This window comes from Amblyomma mixtum, chromosome 1, assembly GCF_055824585.1.
Source record: "Amblyomma mixtum isolate Tamu chromosome 1, ASM5582458v1, whole genome shotgun sequence".
In the NCBI taxonomy this organism is placed as follows: domain Eukaryota; kingdom Metazoa; phylum Arthropoda; class Arachnida; order Ixodida; family Ixodidae; genus Amblyomma; species Amblyomma mixtum.
In genome coordinates, this window is record NC_143012.1 from 317,631,788 (window position 1) to 317,652,009 (window position 20,222).

The 20,222-nt window shown below is 46.1% G+C and overlaps 1 protein-coding gene across 1 annotated transcript; it reads left to right on the top strand.

Annotated features, from left to right (window-relative positions):
* Positions 1–2,014: 2,014 nt before the first annotated feature.
* Positions 2,015–19,503, top strand: Tango4 (transport and golgi organization 4). The gene is made up of 12 exons (XM_089567106.1): positions 2,015–2,147; positions 2,315–2,421; positions 2,537–2,658; positions 3,518–3,654; positions 4,205–4,303; positions 6,345–6,437; positions 8,854–9,003; positions 9,653–9,754; positions 12,470–12,681; positions 13,793–13,932; positions 15,509–15,702; positions 19,331–19,503. Exons 1-12 carry the CDS (start codon positions 2,142–2,144, stop codon positions 19,388–19,390), a joined length of 1,422 nt encoding a protein of 473 aa, XP_089423232.1. The 5' UTR covers positions 2,015–2,141; the 3' UTR covers positions 19,391–19,503.
* Positions 19,504–20,222: the final 719 nt, after the last annotated feature.

Consider the following 20,222-nt stretch of genomic DNA (forward strand, 5'->3'; position numbering starts at 1 on the left):
TTTTGTGCTGCTGCTACCTGGTGCGGTTGGCCTGCCGTCTGCTAGCTCTGTTGCTGAAGACGTCGTGGAAATCGAGAATATCTTTTATTATGGGACGAGTTCACAGTAAAGGGGTGCCGAGCGGAGCACGTTTCTGAGCGCTGGCCAGTCCCGAAGCGCCCTCAGCTGCGGAGTCGATATGCGAAAGCAGCTAGGCCTAGCGACGACTAGGGCAGTCTGGGACCAGCGCGCAGGTCGTCAGCCGGCGTTGCCGCAGGCAGTGTCGCTGCCGAAAGATCCACTTTTAGCACAGTCATGCTGTCGTATCTCGAATCTAGAAAGCATCCTTTCTGGTAGCATGGCTGTTTTGTATTTTCTTGTGCGGACGTGAAGTACGCCGAGTCTGCCGGCCGGTTGGTCAGCCTGGATACCGTCTGCCGAAAGCGAGCTAAAGAGTGTTCTTGACGTAAATAATAAACCATGGGACAAGAAATTTGAAAAAAGTGTCATTTTTGAGGATCGCTGACCCATACTGAGCTGCTAGTAGAGGTAATTACAACTGTGATATGCGCAAATTTCTCACATCCGCGCCTAGCAGCTGCCGCTGGCGCGACGTCGGGGTCCGGCTCGCCTGGCGCCCGCTAGCTCCGCTGCCGAAGGCGTCGAGGAGATTGACCATACTATTATTTTATTGTGAGATGATTCTGTTAACACTACAGCTATTTGTGAAAAGTAGGCCTTTTATTATAGCGCAGGCGACTTCCGAAGCGCCGGCCGCTTGCTAAACAGGCTATAGGCCTAGCGACGACCACGGCAGCCAGGCAGCAGCAGAGCTCGTCGCCCGGAGCGCCCGCGAGCGGTGCCGTTGCCGAAAGCTCCCAACATAAGCAGACATGCTTTGTCGCTGCTCGAGTATAGCTGGCAGTTCTGATAACAAAGCGATCTTGTCTTTTCTTGTGATATTTGTACACCATCCCAAGCAGCGCTCAGGTACTGCTGCACGGCAGCGAAGTGTGACACCGGTTGTGGGCGCAGCTTGGGTAGAGCGGCGCAGCGATGCTTACTGGCATTTTGCAAAGTGTTTCGCATCCTCACGCGAACTCGCGAAGGCGATATTAGCGTGCGAACAAAAAAATAGTCGATGTCCTCACTCGTTGGAATCAGATCTGTCAGAATCCGAGCTGCTGGGACTAGACGTGCAGTTGTTTGTTTTCATATGCGCTGGTCAGCACGTGTGTGGGAAAGCAGACGATGCAGCAGTAGGTGCGTCACAACTTTTGTGGGCCCACGTGACCAAGCGAAGAAGTTGATCTTCCCCCTCTGTGACGTCACTGTACAACTCGGCGTTCCGAAACCGAAACCGAAAATCGTTCACCTAAAAATGCTATAATAAATTATTCACTGTGAATATATGAATCTTTGAGTGTGTATCATGCTTCCTGGAGCCATAAGAAACGTTTGAAACTAAGAACGCGCGAACCACAAATTTGGTGTCTCCACCCCTTTAAACGGACGAAGCAGTGATTACAGTGGATTCTTTTTTTTTCTACCTGAAGTAACCGAGATATTTGAGCCAGTTAGTGCGTCATTTTTCTTCAAAAACCAATTTCAATTTTTCCTCAAGTGACCCGCAGCCTAAGTTGACGTCATTCGGCTGTTGAAACCGAAACCGACACAATTTAAAGCCGGAACACGCTTCAGCGATCAAACCCAGTGATCAAATCTCTCATCTTAGCCAGTGTGGAAGGTTCGGTTCCTTATAAAGCAAAAAAAACGACATATTTTCACTGCGGAACACGCAAGAAAAGTTGTAACTGCGGAGCGTGCCACCCCTGTACACAAAAGTGTTGTGCATCACTCCAAAGCAAAAAAAACTTGCGACGTATAAGGTCGTAAAGTACGAATTAAAAATTTAAAAATCAAAAATTAGTTTTTGTTTAGCTTTGCTCACTCATTCTTGCACTGAAAAGTTTCGAGGTCTGCCCAAAGCAACGTTTGGCCCAAAGTGCACGCGTTGGCGGCATTCATTGCCATGCTGGCAACTGCGTATCAACAATGGCGTCTTTCAGCCAAGCGGCGTCGCGTTAGAAACGTGAAAACGTAGTTTATTGCTCTGGAATTTTTGTCATCGACAAATATCGAGGTGTTCGTAGTCTTTAAATATGGAGGTAAGGGGCGTTTCAGCAGTCTGTCACTGCACTGTTGAAGGTGTCTGTTTCTTCACGATAATCCAAAGTTGGGACGGCCGTCGTTTCGCTCGGCGTTTTCAACAGCCCGTTTCTTATGTGTTTGGTTCTGGCCATAACGCGTAAGTATTTTCTTTTTACTCTTACAGGACGTCCAAAAGCACTCGGTCCACACGCTGGTCTTCCGATCTCTGAAGCGTACGCATGACATGTTCCTGTCTGACCAAGCGAACCCGCCACCTCAAGATGACACCAGGTGAGAGATCCAATTATGAAGCGTACGTCTAGTCCGATTCCGTGGCGTGATGTCCTTAAATCGCATCTATATTTCGCCAGCAACCTCACAACTGGTGTTTGTATCGTTTTTCTAGTGAAAAAGTGAAAATAGCTCTCAAGACCAAGGATGAGTATGGCCTTGTGATGCACCTTGTGAAGTCAAACCCGCAAACGTACCGACACAGCGCAGAAGGACACCGCGATGAAATGTCAAAGCGTGAGTGGCTTTTCTGGTTGTTTCCTCTTTTTTTTTTCTTCTCACATCCCTGGCAGGCAGAGACTGAGCCCATCTGGCATAGCAGATTGAGCGGAACTGGCGTTGATAAATGCTTGCGCTGCTGACGTCATTAAAGTGGAAACTTGGACTTGCTGGTCCTTTTTTTTTTTTTTTTTTTGCAAAGCTGTAGCACATCAAAAGGCGGGAGAGAGCCGGAGGTTGACATACACACACACAGTGCGGCTGACATATTTTACCTGTTGTATTATCCAGGCAACCTTCCCCAAATTCCCCTTCCTCATTTTTCCTCAATAAATGTTTTCATCATCATTCTCTTGCATTATCAAAGCACTAAAATAAAAGTATGCGACAGAGATGATCTGGCTAGGAAACAGTTCAACTAGTGCTACGTGAAGTATGTAACATATATAAAGAATTACTCTCCAAGTTGCAAATCTGTATGGTATTACTACTAGATGTAAAACTGACATGTGCATAGGTTTCCTTGACAGCACTGAGAAATAAAAAAAGTTTTGTCTTAAAATGAAATAAATCTGAATGCAATGGTTTAGGTCTAGATTGTTGAAATGTGCGCATGTTTGGAGAGGCAAGAGCTTGTTTCGACTTGGTCTCTTTCTTTAGAGAAAGAATGTATGTGCCAGCTTTCGTAGTGTATACAGTGTTTATAAACATGATTGCAGGAGGTAATTGCTTGCTGGAAGACCACGTGGCATATTTTTTTCGGCTCTTATTGCTGTACATTCACACTAAATTTTTGTTTCTGTACTAAGCTACTGCTATGCCATACTGGGTATAAACATTTTAGTTGATGCTAACAAATAGCTATTTCATTGTTTAGATAAAGAATTGAAGATGCAAGAGATAACATACTCTGGGATGGACATAATGCCTATGCCTGTGTACGATGACGACGCACCTCCACCAGGTGTTGATGATTATGCAGTCATCAAACCTGCACCACTACCGACGTCACAGGTGCCCTTTTGATAAATCGTTTTCTTTTGCATGGCTTAGTATGGCCGGGTTACCCTCATAGTTTTACCTGAGGGCAGCAGTGAATGTCGTGCGATACATCGTAGATGAAGTCACACAGGCAGCTGATCTACAACACCGTGTGGCAGGTGAAAAAGCTGCTGTAAGAGGGGCTTAGGTTGCACTCTGCATGCACTACTTGAACCTTGGCTGAGGTGTTCATGACGGTGTACTGTTAATCGTTGAGTGTGTTAACTTGCTGTGCTCAAGAGAGAGGTCAGGACCTTTTAAGAGCTGCTGTAGTGTAATATATTGCTGTGTCTTCTGTCATCGATAATGGGAAGGAGGTGATTCTAACTTTAATTAGCATTTAATGTGCATAACTGCAGCAGTATCCTTAGCCACAGTGTAGCATATCTCCTATATGTCGCTGTACATTATGTTAGCTGCATATGAACCATGCGTCTATAGTGACTCAGTTGATGTGCTGTGTTTGCCAGTGCTACTTTGTGCTTTTGGTTTCATTGAGACCCCCCCCCCTGTTGCCTCCTAGGCTGTTGTCTTGGCAGGACAGCAACAGTTGGCACAAGTGCAGCGGAAACCGGTGACCATACCGAAACCACAATGGCATCCACCTTGGAAGCTTTACAGGGTAATGTTCATCATCTTCAATGTTAGGGTTCCCAACGTTCATCATCTTCATTGTCAAGGTTTCCAACGACAGAGAGGAAGAATTGTGACACAACATTTTCACAGGTTTTTATTATCATTAGTGTGTATTTTTAGTGTATTTGCTTACTTATGCTGTCACTTGGTATGTAAATATACCTACTCTGTTTATTCTATCTGGCACTGCAGCGAGCTAGTGGATGTAGTGAGCACCTGCAGGAAGATGGGTGCCAACAAATGCAGCATTTTTGTCAAGAGTTCGCAGAAAGAAAAGTGTTGTACCAAAGCAATACGAGGTCTGTTAGAAAAGTATCCGACCTTTGGTCGTAGAAAAAAAACTTGCATAACTGGAGCGTTGCAAGCCTAGTCACCTTCAAAGTAGTCTACTTGGGACTCCACACACTTCTCCCAGTGGTGCTGCCATTGTGGGAAGTATTCCGAAAAGGCCCCTTTCGGAATGGAGTTTAGCTCAGCTGTCGTTGCAGCCATAATGTTCTTCCTTGTCTGAAATCGCTCTCCTTTCAATGGCCTTTTGATTTTCGGAACCAACCAGAAATCGCAGGGGCCATATCGGGACAGTAAGGAGTCTGTTGAACTACAGGAGTCTGGTTTTTCGCCCAAAAATCTGAATCGAGTGCGAGGAATGTGCAGGAGCGTTGTCGCGACGGGTGCGCCAATTTCCTGTTGACCTCAGCTCCGGGTTCTTGCGCCGCACAGCATCACGTAGGCAACGGAGGACATCCTTGTAGTACTCTTTGGTCATTGTTTGACCCTGTGGAGTGCGTACTCGGGGTCTGCCACACAGAGGGTGTCAAAGAAAGCAGTCAGCATCACTTTCACATTGCTGCGCACTTGGTGGGCCTTCTTAAGTCTTGGTGACGTGGAATGCTTCCACTCTGATGACTGGGATCTGGTTTCCGGGTCGTACCTGTACACCCAAGACTCGTCACCAGTGGTTATGATGTTGATGAAGTCGGGGTCACTGTTTGCGGAATCCAGCATGTCCTGTGAGACTTCAACACGAAGCTGCTTTCGCTCCACCGTGAGCAGCTTCGGCACGAATTTCGCCGCAACTCTCTCCATGGCCAAATCTTCGGTGATAATGGAATGTGCGGAAAAATTGCTCATGTCCATCTCTTCCTCAATTTCTCGGATAGTCACGCGATGGTCCCGCATCACCACAGCGTTCAGTTCGGCAGTGACCTGGTCATTTCGCCATGTTGATGGCCGATTGGAGCGTGGCTCGTTCTCCACCGATGTGCGGTCATCTTTAAACCAATTATACCACTGCTTAATCTGTGTGCTGCTCATAGCATCATCATCGAAAGCCGTCTGAATATTTAGAATGGTTTCCACTTGGCTGTCGCCCAGTTTATGGCAAAATTTGATGCTGTAGCGCTGCTCCTTTCACTCCGCCATTTTCCTTGCAATAAAAAACCGACGAGAGCACTGCGCACTGCCTCACTCAAATGCTGCGTCCCAGCGACTGACGCTATCGGCAGGCGGGAAAAAATTCGTGCATGCGCACGAAGGTTCAAGGTCGCCTGATGCAAGCGCGCTTGTTTCATATCCATCAGGTGTTCGCAAAAAAAAATAAAGTCGGATACTTTTCTAACAGACCTCGTATTTGCACATTGTGGTGCTAAGAGCGTGCTACGTGAAAATGTATATTATCCCTATCTGATGTTTGCAGCAATGAAAGAGAAACATATTTTAACTTTTATTTTAAAAAGTAACAAGGATGAAGCTCAAAACTGAAAGCATTGAGATCACCAAAACTTTGCATTCTCACTACTATTTTTGATCCTTAGGTTTTAGTGGTAAAGGTATTTGGGGGCTTGGGGGTTCAAAGTGCCTCTTGCTAAGCTTATGTGTTTAGTCATTATACATATAGTGCCCAGGATTATGAGCACATTGCAGTGATGTCTTCATATGCTGCGTGGCTCTCAAAGTGCCGATTGCATCACTGCTACGAGCGGCAGCAGTAGTGCTGATGCTTCTGGTTCTGTGGCTGATTTATGCAGGTGATCAGTGGGCACACTGGTTGGGTGCGCTGCCTTGCAGTGGAGCCTGGAAACCAGTGGTTCTGCACAGGATCCAATGATAGGATTATCAAGGTGAGGCTGCAGATTGAAATTTCAAACACCATGAACATGGGTGTAGCTGTGTCTCTGGGAACTGGAGGGGAAATGTCTCACCTTAGCAGCTGGTCTTGCAGAAGCGGCTGTACTTGGGGCTTTCTGTGGCCTAGGCAGCGTTGCTGTCGTATGTTGCAACCGAAGACTCCCAAAGTGACCTTCTGACCAGTGAGGACGTTCTAGTGAGGACGTTTCAGTGAGGACACACTGGCAAGAATGGGCCGCCGCGGTGGCTCAGTGGTTATGGTGCTTGGCTGCTGACCCGAAAGATGCGGGTTCGATCCCGGCCACGGCGGTTGAATTTCTTTGGAGGAGAAATTCCAGAGGCCCGTGTACTGTGCAGTGTCAGTGCACTTTAAAGAACCCCAGGTGGTCGAAATTTCCGGAGCCCTTCACTACGGCGTCTCTCATAGCCTTAGTTGCTTTGGGACTTTAAACCCCATAAACCAAACACTGGCAAGAATGGTTCCCCCAAGAAGGCGCACTTCCGCAAGACGGGCTTTCCCGCAGAAGCATTTTATATATATTTTTCTTTCCTTGACAGTGCCTCACAGCCGTCCCATAAGTGCGTTTGCATTGGGCCGCTGTGATTTGCAGCCGCTCCGGAAGTTCATCTGAACTGAAAGACGCATGCAACAGTCTGTCTTAAAGAGGATTGTTTTTACAATGAGTCCTAAGGGATGCCAACTCAATGTTCTGTCATTGTTCATCTTATCTGAGAATTCGTCTTTATCGAGTTCGTCTTGCAGGTAGTCTGCTGTATGTCTGCAAGTGAAAGCGTGAGTGTCATTGTGGTCATGTCTGTGAATTAAGGTGAATTTTGAATACCTACATATTCTGTTGGGTTGTTTCAGTAGATTACCACAAGCTGGGTAACTCTGAAGATGGGAGGTAGTGTAGATGTAGGTAGGTAGGTAAGAGGTTGGTAGGTAGTATAGGAGACGGGAGGTAGTGTAGTTGGGAATTGGTAAGTTAATTCTAGGCGTATGGTGGCCTCTCTAGAAACCAGTATAGTGGACAGTGGTTATTTAGGCCATTGGTTTCATGCACTTGGTCTCAGGCTGAAATCTTCATCCCGGACGATTTTAGTCATATGGCCTGTTGGCTTAATAACAGTCAAATTAGTGGTATTTATGGAGATCGTTTTGGGAACATATGAGCAGTCAATCATGAAATCGGGTCATATTGTAGCCATTCATGAGTGAGCATCTGGTGTCTTACTTAGGACTGACATACAACAGCACAGAACTTGCACTAGGACACAGCGAGCACAATATCATCGAGCTCCGAAACCTCTAATGTGATTCTGCTGTGTTGACAGCAAGCTTGACATTCTTCAGCTGCCTGTTTCTTGATGCGGCACTCTGTCAGGACAATGCTTTGTCTTCTCAGTGTCAGCTGCTTGCATCCTGTGGTCCACATCAAAACTTACTGTATTTACACAATTTAATTCGACCAATTTTTTCTAAATTTGAAAATCCAAAGTTTGGGGGTCAACTTACAATCGAAACCAAAGCATGGCACTATTAATAAAGGCGAGACAAACGAGATATCAGGGATGCTACGGCATGGCTGCAATTTTATGTTATGGCTCTACTCAGTAGCATTCTGCACACTTGCTCGGAAGGATTTTTTGTTTTTGTTTTATTATTTTTTTTTTTTTACTTTTTAACTGCGTACTCAGCAGTCATGGAAGTGTTGATAGTTGATGGAAGAGCCACTGTTCCAATCGCGGCGGCACTCGGAACCATAGAATATTAAGAAACTCTGTGCTCGGAACGGCAGCACTTCCTCGGAGTGTCGGTAGCTCATGGAAGAACCGACGCCACTCATGCATGGTTTCTCTTGGGCTCTGTTTGATGCATTTGACTTGACTGCAGGCTACGGTTTACCAGTTTTTAATGTAGCTTTGTCAGTCGTCATTTGTGTTCATCGCTTGTTCACCATTCATGATGGCTGTCATTCTTTACGACGGAGAAACGAACAACTACGTGCTGGGCCACAAGTTCTACTGCAGCCCAGCGAGGAAAATTTTCAGCTGTTACGCATGATGTCCGTGGTGCTGTTGTTTGCAAAATGCGGGATTTCGCGGGATGACAATGTGCTGTGGTTGTTTGTGAAGGGGATTCGCTGGATGACGACGTTAAAATGACATGTTGTGGGACTGCAGCAGCAGTGACGATGGCAGCACTAGTGAGGACAGTGGTGCAAGTGTGTATGAGTGTCCAGGGACTAACACCTTTTCATTTTCGAATGTGCCTTGGGCACATCCCTTTTTTCTTTTTTTCTGGCATGCGATATGTGAGGGGTAGACTTATATTCAAGTCGACTTACAACCATGTAAATACAGCACTGGGCTGGACTGCTGCTGCTCACACCCATGCTTGGTGTGCAGATTTGGGACCTGGCCACGGGCAAGTTGAAGCTTTCCCTGACGGGCCACATCAGCGGAGTGCGAGGCCTGGCCGTCAGCCCACGCCAGCCATACCTCTTCTCCTGTGGGGAAGATAAGCAAGTCAAGTGCTGGGACCTCGAGTACAACAAGGCGAGTTGAGGATCCCCCTCTGCTCACTTTGAGGCATACAGCGAGGGCTGTGTAGCAGGTGGCTGTGAGCCTGAAGGCGGGCTGTGTACAGAGCACGGGAATATCAGCATATTGTGGTAGTTGCCGACAGCATGGCAGGCACAGTGCAGACTGTCTCATCATGGTAAAAGGGGTGGCTCTTTCTAGGTAATGTTTCTGGTTTCATCGCCACATACCTTAGGGCTGCACCACTTTGCTTTTGTTGTTTTTCTTGCCTCTGCCTCTGTTTACTGCAGCATGCTGAAATGTGAACAGTGTTCTGTGCGTTGCCTTTTTTTTTTTTCTTCATCTATCAAATGAAAGTTGTTGCAGTATCCGGAACACTCCACTTCTGGTGACCATGTGCAGTGTCATACTATGTCTTTTTGTTCTCTGCATTCCATCTTGTTGTGCGCCATGTTCCACGATGACCTACCAACTAGCCCTATATGTTCTCTGCTGCTGATTCTTACTGTTGTCCAGAAACATGACTGGTCCCCGCATTGATCTTGAAGTGTGGATGTAGTAACCCTATTACGTTCATGTTGCGCCTGTTTGAATTCAATACTGAAATGGCAGGCAGTACTAGGGCTGCAGCCTAATCGAGTTGTGGACCTCATTTTGTCTGCAGGTGATACGTCACTACCATGGCCATCTAAGCGGTGTCTACGCACTGTCGCTACATCCCAGCATTGACATCCTAGTCACTGGTGGCCGAGATGCAACAGGAAGGGTGAGTGCCTACTTCCGCTTTCCTGTAATTGTTGGTTGGAGTATTAATGCAAGTGTGATTTTACATTACCGTATTTACTCGCATAATGATTGCACTTTTTTTTTCAAAAAATTGACACAAACTTAGGGGCGCGATCATTATGCGGGGTAAATTTTTTGCAAAAAATTTTTGAGCACCGAAAACGCAAACAAGTCGCAGGCAGACAACCCTTATCGCATGGGCGCGCTACCCGCGGTTACGCCGCTAAACGCGTTTATCGCGAACCGAGCTCGGCGATCTCGGCTTATGTCGTTAACCGAGAAGGTAGAGTGTGAAAAACGCAAGAGCTGGTCCGCTTCAAGAATGTACTTTCTTCGCACTAAATCATGTTACAAGAGCAACACATCAAAATAGGCAGTGTGTGTAGTGCTGCGCGACGGCGCTTTTATGTGGCCTTCGATATCGTCCGATAGCGCGGCAACAGCGTACAACAGCAACGTCCTGCAGCACTCAAGCTACGCATTTTCCCGCCGTTACGCCGAAAAATGTCCGGTCCCTGTTGCATCGTTGATGTACTTAGGTGACACGTTCGCAACGCTCGGAGCACTGGATTCCGCGCACTTATCGCAATGGTGCCGCCCGCGAGCGCAGCATGTATTGGTCAGGCAGTATGCATTGCCTGACCAATACACATTGCCTGCCCACGTTGAAAAAGCTGCAGTTGTTGCTTGGGACCGGCTCCTGACTATGATGAGAGGTCTGATTGTGTTGCCAATAAGCTCTAAAAAGAACAATCTTCCATTAACTCCTTAAGGGCCCATGACGACCTCCGCTCATCACAGGCGATAGCCGCTTTTTGTTTATGACGAGCTCACCGCATCATGGATGTTTCGCTGCTTTCTAAATGGTTTTTAACGAGCTGTGCTTGTCAAGTGGTGTTGTTACATTTCAAACATCGATGGCAGCACCCATTCTTTCATCTGCGCTTTTATTGAATGAGAGTGTTCACATTAGCAGATGGCAGAGAGCATTCCTTATGTGTTGAGGCTGCCTTTGTTAACATGAGATTTTCTCATGCTTTCAAACAAACATGGCATTATCCATGCTGCGGTAAAGTGCTGAAGAGTGTTATCCGTTGGGTGATGACAGCGCAAGCGATGAAGATGTTGGTTCAGTTTTATTCTTGAAGTGAAGGTGAAAGTTTTGGGACTCTTAAACGACAGCAAGTGTGAAGAAGGAGAAAGCCTCAATGAGGTAATCACGAGCTCCTGTGAATGGTGTCACGTAGCCCTCAAAAGTATTTCGATGAGACCTCCGCAGTTTAAATTCAGGGTGCACCAGGATTGATGTCCAGATTAAGTTCCAAGAGTGGACAATACTTGATGGCTAATAAAACATTATTCTCTGCCGTAAAATATTTTCAGATATTTTTGTGCTTTAAACATGTTATTGAAGCATTTCCCATCAGAAAAGAAGTTTGAATGACATTTTTGTTTGTTTTTTTCTAATGAGACCTAAGTAAAATTATGGTAATGCTGGTTTCTCCAACGCCTTCAGGAGCGAAGCTTGCCAGGCAAGGGTGGCCACTAGGCTTCAATTAATCAGGATGGCTTCATGGCATGACATGGTTTTCGCGCAATGCTGTTTTTTCTGCACGGCAGTGATAACGCGTGGAAAACGAGTTTAAGAGACTGAAGGCTACCCTCAAGCACACCCCACATTCACTTATTCAACAGCACTAGCGCTAGCAGCTGGTGTCCAAACGACATGCAGCCGACCAGTCTTCGCACGGAAAAAGCGCGCTGCTAGAAGAAGGCCCACTTGCAGGGGCACGGCACTGTTCAATTTATTGAATGTTCTAATGGACATGAGTTCGTTAAACGCAAACATTAGTGCTATAATTTGCATGGGATTTTTAAGAGGATGTTCCAACTGTTCAATACAAACAAAATTCGATACAACCAGGTTCAATATATCCAAGGTGGACTGTATGTGCTTTGTATATCAAGCCTGTGTTTAGGCGAAACAGTTGCTGTGAACATTTTGTAATGTTTGTCACAGGTTGAGCCAGAAAAGTCATTTTTACTCCGTTTACAGTGTGGTGCAGGAACGTGTATTTTTTCCCCTCAATTATTCTTTTTCCAGTCAATTGCCGGCTGCCTTTATTTCTGTGTCACTTAGTATGTAGCTACCGTACGTATTAATGCAGTGCTCTCAGTTGCGTTCATTTTGCACTGATTGGCTGCATTGTGGTTTTGGCAGTGGTCCTTGAAAGGCCATCTGATTCATGCACCGGGAGTGATGTTGGAAATGCAGCATTTTGCACAGCTTGAATGTTTAGTTTGTACAGCCCAAGATTAATTATTCATAAACTTGCACTTCCCAAAAGCAACACTGTGCCTCTTTCAAGCTGGCCCACTTCCGGTACCCCAGTGCACTGCATGCCTGTTCCAGTGGCAGCAGGATATGCTCGGTGGACATTCAGAAATGGCCTTATGATTGCTGCTGATGTATTGAGCGAAATGGAAGAATTATATGAAGTGAATAGACTAAAATGAATGAAATGAAGTGATGAAATCAGGAGGGTGATGAGAAATCCACAGGCCTTCTGTTTTCTGGAGATAAGGAGCTAATCTGTAGGCTGGATGTGAGGTTCTGGCTGTGGTGACGGTTTTCAACCTAACTAATCTAGCATGCACATAGAAGGGGCTGAAAATCTGTGTTGCCTCTGTGCAGGTGTGGGACATGCGGACCAAGGCCAGCATCCACTCTCTGGTGGGGCACACCAACACGGTGGCCAGCGTGCAGACCCAGGCGGCTGAGCCGCAAGTGATAACGGGCAGCCACGACTGCACCATCCGCCTCTGGGACCTGGTGGCCGGCCGCTCGCGAGTCACGCTCACCCATCACAAGAAAAGTGTCCGGGCTCTCGTCGTCCATCCAAGGCTGTGCGTGCTCCTCTCTTTTGTGCCTCTGTCTCTCTAGCCTTGTGTCACTGCCTGTGGGCAGCACAGAGAGGATTGCTGACTCTCTTGCCTTGCAATGCATTTAGCACATTTACCTTAGCTTGTTGGTGTCATAATGCGCCAAATGCTCTGCTGATGCTGTCTTCCAGCACTTGAAACAGTAGGACAGTATCAATACTGTCTAGCTTAATGTAGACTAGGGAAGATAGGGCCATGACATCAGAATTTGATGGTTTATATGACATGATTTTTGAAAGTGAGTATCACAGAGACTGCTCACACTATTGCTGTGCTACTACTGCTTGGTGCGAGCCTAGTGGTGTCCCACTGTCGGACAGTGCACTATGAAAGCGCAGTCCTCTGAGGTAGAGCATCTACTTCTTGTTAGTAGAGTCAGGGTTACTGTGTGTTGGACCCTAGTAGCCACTGCAGTGCTTTTTTTTCTTGCCCTGCAAAAGAAGCAGCATCATTTCAGTTTGCATGCATGATACGAGGATGGCATCTGCCCCATGCAATCTCTTTACCATCAACATTTTTCTATTTTTCACCGTTATGCAGACTTATATCTCTGAGCTGGACTTTTCGTCTTGATTATATTCCCACTATCTGCAAAGCTCCTGTATAGGAACATTTCATTGGAGTTTTCCAGTTATTAGACATGCCCACTGATTATGGCAGAGAGCCTGAGGTGAAAACATAATGTGTAAGCTGCATGGTTAGATGGCAGTGTCTTGTAATGGCATGCTATATACCTTGTTATCTCGCTTATGTTCCCTAAATCCTTTCCACTTTCCATCTGTTAGTTGTGCCCATAATTTATGTTGCTAATTCCAGCAAGAACTGCAGGGCTGAAGTTGTCTGTGGACAAAATAAATTCACAATGTTATGCAGGTTACATTCTGGAAAAACGGCAGCCTGTTCTGCCGATATTCTGACCAGTAGTGTGTTTTGCTTTCTGTAATATCATAACACAAGCCCTTTACTAGGTGTGTACAGGGGCCAGTCAGTGCTTTCGGTTTTCTTTTGTCCAGGTTTTACATGGACAGGTGCTTCAGTTGATCAGTGGCTTTGTTCTTGGTTCTGTGTTGTGCAGGTATGCCTTTGCATCTGGAGGCCCCGACAATATCAAGCAGTGGAAGTGCCCCGATGGGAAGTTTATTCAGAACCTCTCTGGCCACAATGCCATTGTCAACTGTCTTGGCATGAATGAGGATGGTGTGCTTGTGTCTGGAGGTGAGCCTGAACACTCTTGTTGCATTCTGTCGGGGCTTGCATTCCATGCTCTTCAGAGAAAGTCTTGCTGGTTACTGTGAGAAGGAACAACATGTTTAAAGGGACAGTGAGGAGAGCTCCATTAATATTTTTTTTATAGCAAAATCCGATGGTTCGGCATTTCATGGCTTCTTTGCCACTTGGCCGGCAGCGAAAGATGCATTTATTTCTAAGAAATTTGGATTCGAAGTTGAGAAAGTTTTTCCCGCCGTTCAGATTCAAACTTGGGATTCTCCTATGACGACACAGGACTAAGTGACCTGAAACATGACGTGCACATGACGTAACGCAGACTCCGTAATTTCTGACTGCCAGCAGAGCGGCCTAGCAGCAGCCGAGATGAAAGCTACCACCGGCCACACATTGAAGGCATCTATCACTACCGTCGCTTCGCTTACATTTGCACCGGCGTTTTGCCAGTGTTACGATGGATCCAGTTCTCGAAGTCGTCAACGAAGTCCTCGCAAATAAACACCTTTAGCATACCGTGTACCTTGTTACTGTTAGCGGAATACCGGGAGCCCGCCTACAGCCGGTGAGCAGGCGCTGATTGGTCCCGATGCAGCAGGCGCGCCAGTAGCTGCCGGGTGCGTGGCGCCATGTGGCGACATGAAGGAGGTTTACGCATGCATTGGCTGCGCCTCAGTGATTCGTGGCTCCTCATGTTCCAGTGTTACTAGAACCATTGGTTCTAGCAACACTGTTTTGTCCTGTGGCGGCGATACCTGTATTTTGGTTCTTGCTCTTTTCTACGTTACAAGAGCTTTGTTGTCAGTATGAGTGGCGTTTTTGTAATCAGGAGCTGGTATTCTGTCGATACAAGCCAACTTCAAATTCTCCTCAGTGTCCCTTTAAGCCTTTATTACATATTTAAGCCTTTGTTACTTTGAATGAGCGATTATTAGATCTGAAAGTGAAATCCCCTGAAATACTAGGAAATCATCGGATAAAAGAAATGCTGTGTACGGCAGTGAAGGTAACCGAAGTGGCAAAATATGCCCTCTGTGAGCTGTATTCATGTTCAAATGCTGTGGGCAGTGGCTCATGCTAGCCCTTGCTGATATATATGCACCATTCTCACTTGTACATGGTTTTCTAGGTGAAGTAACATTGCCTGCCACCTGGCCTGATTTTGGTTGCCGTTACCACCTCCTCTGAGTACACGCACTGCGAGTGCTGACAAGGAACTTATGAAGAAGTAAAAGGCACAGTAAATGTCTCACTCTGAGTGGCCACAGAAAGAAGTGAAAGTCTGCTTGCCACATACTCTGTGATATTATGGTGGTTAGCTGTCTGGAGCTGAATCCATTTGTTAATATGCGGCAGTAATCGCACGCACACTTACGGGTAATTGACATAATCCAGAAAGTGAAGTGCGAGATTTTGCATGTGCAGCTCTTTAAGTGCATGTGATCCGGCGAAAAATTTGAGCATTTGATGCAAGCGCAACTTGCAACCTGCACAGTGTAGTGTTACTTACCATTCTTGTTTGCTGTAGCCTTGCAACAAGTTATTCGGCATTTGCCTCACTTTTCAGGGGACAACGGGACACTTTTCTTTTGGGACTGGCGCACGGGTTACAATTTCCAGCGGCTCCAGGCACCAGTTCAGCCTGGCTCGATCGACAGCGAGGCAGGCATATTTGCCTGTGGCTTTGATCAGAGTGGCAGCCGTCTCATAACAGCTGAGGCTGACAAGACTGTGAAGATCTTCCGCGAAGATGACACAGCGGTATGTAAACTAGTCTTTGCTGATGTACTTATTGTTTATCTCTTCCTTATTTAGTACCACAGCCCCACAAGCAAATTACGGAAGAGAAGGAGCACCAAAGAAATAGCATGTACCGTCAAGCCCACTTATAACCCCAACTTCTAATGAACCGTGAACCGTTGCTTAGTGCGAACAAGGACTATGTGATCGTCACACATTAGGGCTATGGAGCCAAATCTCGTATCGGATGAATGTTCATGGACACAGGATTTGGTTACAGCGAACACACAGATGCAAGGGACTTGAATGCCTAAGCACTCTGCGTGGTCTTCATCGTTGGCCTAAATGAGCATCAATACTGGATCCGCTTTTCGTGCTAAGACCGTGAAAAGAATGCAGGTTATGTGAAGAAAAGACAAAAAAGGTTATGCGAAGAAAAGAAAAAAGGAAAGCAGTGATGAAAAGGCTGTCAGTGATGAGAATGCTATGCCATTGCATGAAACCTGCTACGTGCTGCTGCAAATCAGCAGTCTTTGATGAAATTGCACCAAAGCCGTACAAAAATACTAATCCAGCAAGCAAGAGCGGTGGTGAATGCGAAGAGGGTACCGTCTATTATGTATAGGCATGACTCTGGTTCCTTCTCCTGATGTGTGATGAGAAAGATGACTGATCGAATCCAACCTCATCCCATTTCGCTTTCTAGCCCTTTGCCACCTACTGTTAGTAAATGGTGTGCGCATGTTTAGCACATTTGTCCCAGCGGCGCTGCCAATACTGCACCGTGTGAACACGGCAAATGTGCATGCAAAGAAAATAGCCTTTAAGAGGCTCAACTGCCCTAAATGTGGGTCCTGCTACATTTATCGAGCTTTTACACACCACCATCACGTGCCCCATAAGATTAATGTAAGGCCGTGAGAAAGGTTTAGGCATGCTTCTACTGATATCTTGATTCCACAGACCTAATTCACGCTCACTGGAACTGTGCATTAAACATCTGAGCTCCTGGCATCTTTTTGCAGTAGAACTATGTTAGTCGAACTTTCAACTTAGAAAGTTGGTTCGTTTAAATTGGAGTTAACTAAATTGAGCCACTTCCAGTGATTTGGTGGCATTCTCTGCAGGTTGGCATACAGTAAGCAGATTACATGTGCATATGTGCACATATGAGTATGGTCTCGAGCTTGTGCTATTGCTGGACATCTTTCGTCTCAATTATGTTACAATGTGAGGAAGTCGAAAGCAAGGCCTTTCGTCACCAACCCCTGGGAAGCACTAAAGTGCATGGAAAGCACACAGCAATGCCGAACCCACTTGCAGAGGAAAATAACAGTGCTTCTGAAGATGGGGACTGCGCATGCACGACAACATGTTTTGTCCCGAGAAGCACAGCCATGTTGGACTACAAGAAATTTGTGCTCTGCCTTGAAATGGCGACGGCGAGGTCATGCTCCTGCTATGGCATATTTCTAATGAAGCAAAGTGGCTGCGCTTATGTCGTGGCAATCACTGTGGCCTGTGCTGTTTATTCATCCTGGCCTTTTCGAACAGAGTTCTTCAATCGGAGAGCACTTGGGAGCGCTAACATCACAAGGGAGGAGCGCTGTCACTTGCCAATTTTTTAATCTTATGGGCTTTATTTAAGTTTTAAAAAAGAAACACAGCTAAAGTATTGACCCCAACTAGCAGGTCAGTGCTTTAGGATATCAATGGGCTAAAGTGATATTGAAGAAAAGAACCGAAATGGACATTTTTCAACATTCCCTGCAACTTTTACCCGGAAAAATTTCAGAATTTTTTTTTGTGTTAAGTAAATTTAAGCAAAAAAAAATACTCAGAACTGGCTCAGACAACTGCCTACAACGCCTCAATGAAATCTCGGTGCAGTGCAGTGTAATTTTTTAAACCATGGCATAAGTTGAAACACCCTCTATATTACCATTTTCATATTATTTCTATCGGGCTCCTGCTGTAAAAAAAGCTGCTCCAAATTGAATTTTCGTGGGCTGCAAAGACTGCTACAAAATGCTCTTGGCCATTCCCACCACTGAGAAAGTCTGTTACTGGTGCACAATCACCTCGGCTTCTGCGCATTTAACTGCAAGGCTTGCCTCCTTTGGGAACAGCACACTCATGGCCTGTCCTCCCCTTCAAACACAGGACCCCGTGAATCTCTTTACAAGGGTCCTGAAAAGAGATACAGTCGACGACCGATTTTTCGGACTCTGGGAACCGCGAAAATGACCGAAAAATCGGGCAGTCCGGAAAATCAAATTTCACTGAAAAAATCACAAACTTATTACCAATATGCTGGAGGAAGCGGGCAGTTGTATTGCACACATTTTAAAGCTCCTCATGACTATATTTCACCGCGCGATATACCGTATAAACGCTTATAAGGGCCGCACTTTTGTTTTTCCAGATTCGAGGGCCAATTATCGGGGTGTGGCCCATACACGCGATGGGCGAAAAAAAAAAATTTTTTAAAGCAAAAACACACCAACCAGGGAATGGGCGACATTTATTCTATATTCAGTCGTCACTCGCAGAGTAGTTAGACTCTCGAGCTGGTGCTGCACCCTGGTGCATGCTCATCCCAAAAGAAGCTCCGAAGCATTTCCGCTGTCAACGCGTAGCCGTTGTTCCGCACTTCCATCACATAGAGGAGCAGCTCTTCTTCCAGTTCAGGAAACTCACACGGCGTGCCTTGGAAAGCGCGCTTTTTGCAGCTTGTGTTTCTTTTGGTTGCACAATCATCAGACACACTTCTCGGCCACGTCGAATTTCCTGCCCGCCGCACACTTACCTTGTTCGAGAGCTAACTCCCAGCCATCTAGCGTAAGGTGCTAGCCCATCATGCTAAAACTGTAAAGCTGGGTGGCAGCACTTGAAAGCCACAACCACAACTAATAGGGTGAATGCACTAACACGCCACAAAGGGCTGGAGCTGGCGATACTGATGCCAATGTCGATAGCGGAAAATCACGGCGGAGAAAAAAGTTGATGATATTGATCACGGCCTCGAGCACCATCCATGGACGGCACTTGGAAGCTCCTGAGCGCCGTGCTGTGGCGCCGCGATCTGCTCCGGGATCTGCTCCGTGCCTTGCGGGCATTAGCTCTGCATTAATTTCCCAAAAAAAGGCCCTTTCTCTTGCACTGCATCTATGTTAACCTTACTAAATGCCTCAGCATTTTCTTTTGCCCGAAAATAGATTCTAGCCATAACTAGCTCATGGATGCTGTGGGAAGTCTTCAGTGCGCGATAACCAGCCACCGACACTGCACTCTCATGCAGGGTTGGTGTGATATTCCGCGAAAGGCAGGCATCGGTTAGCGCTCAGTAAAGATGGTATCCTGGCAAAACCTAGGTGCTTTAGACATGAAAAGACCTTATTTGCAGGTGCAGACCGAAATGTGTGTGCTTGTTCACAGCAGCCAAATTTGTTGCTACAGTGGTTTGCAGTAGGCAACAAGCCAACACTGTTGCCCTTTTCTGGTAAAGGCATTAAATGTGGAGAGCTTACTTTCCCCATCATATTAATATGTCCTGCTTGTTCACAGCCTGTGCAGGTTTTTGTTATGTGAAGAGCTGATCAAATGGATTTGTTTGGCTATTATATCTGTTAACTGCTTTCTTTTGCAGACTGAAGAGACACACCCCATCAACTGGAAGCCAGACATCACAAAGCGAAGACGGTTTTAGTATGCACCAGATTTTATCACTTTGTCTTCATCTCAAGTTCACCATAGTTGTCATCTTTTGGTGGCATGCAAACATGCCATCCAGAAATCTGTAATAAAAACGTACTGGTTGCAGTTGTGCAAATAAGAGTTGTGATGCTTTCACACTGAAAAGTCTATGCATAAGCATTCCTGAGTCATATCATCTCAAATGTCCCAGGTGTGGCACTCAACCATCTGAGATTTTGCTGAAAGGGTCATGCCGTTTGGGTCTGTGGGGAATATTAGTGCTCTTCTAAATTATTTGTGGCAAAAAAAAAAAAATTGACCACTTGAGCAGCTCTCAAAATGTATGGCTGCGTCACTAAAACATTGCTGAAAGGTGTGGTGGGCTCATTAACCTACATCTAAAGCTGGGCCCGACTGTAGGTTGCACTGGCTGGCATGGGATTTTAACGAAGCATTTAATGCATCCCTAAGCACATTCGGCTGTACTGTACGAATGCATCAAAACTTTGCTGTGGCTGTTGCTTAGCATGCCATCATAGAAGCACAGTGCATTCAATTTCCTCTCGCGACACTTGTGCAGCAGAGAATACCTACTTTCATTTGTTCATCTTTGGAGCTTTTAATTGGTTCATTTTGGCAAGTATAGCTTTGCCATTTTGCCAGCAGGGTACCACTAGTATTTGTAAAGCAACTCTGTGGCTCTGTTGACTTCCCTGATGCCAATCGAATATCAGCGTTCTTAATTGCAACGTCCTTAGGTATGTATTACTGGACTGTACCGTGGACTTCTTCAGTAAATGTGGATTATTTTCACATCTCACCCGTCTTTGTCATCGGCGGTGTAT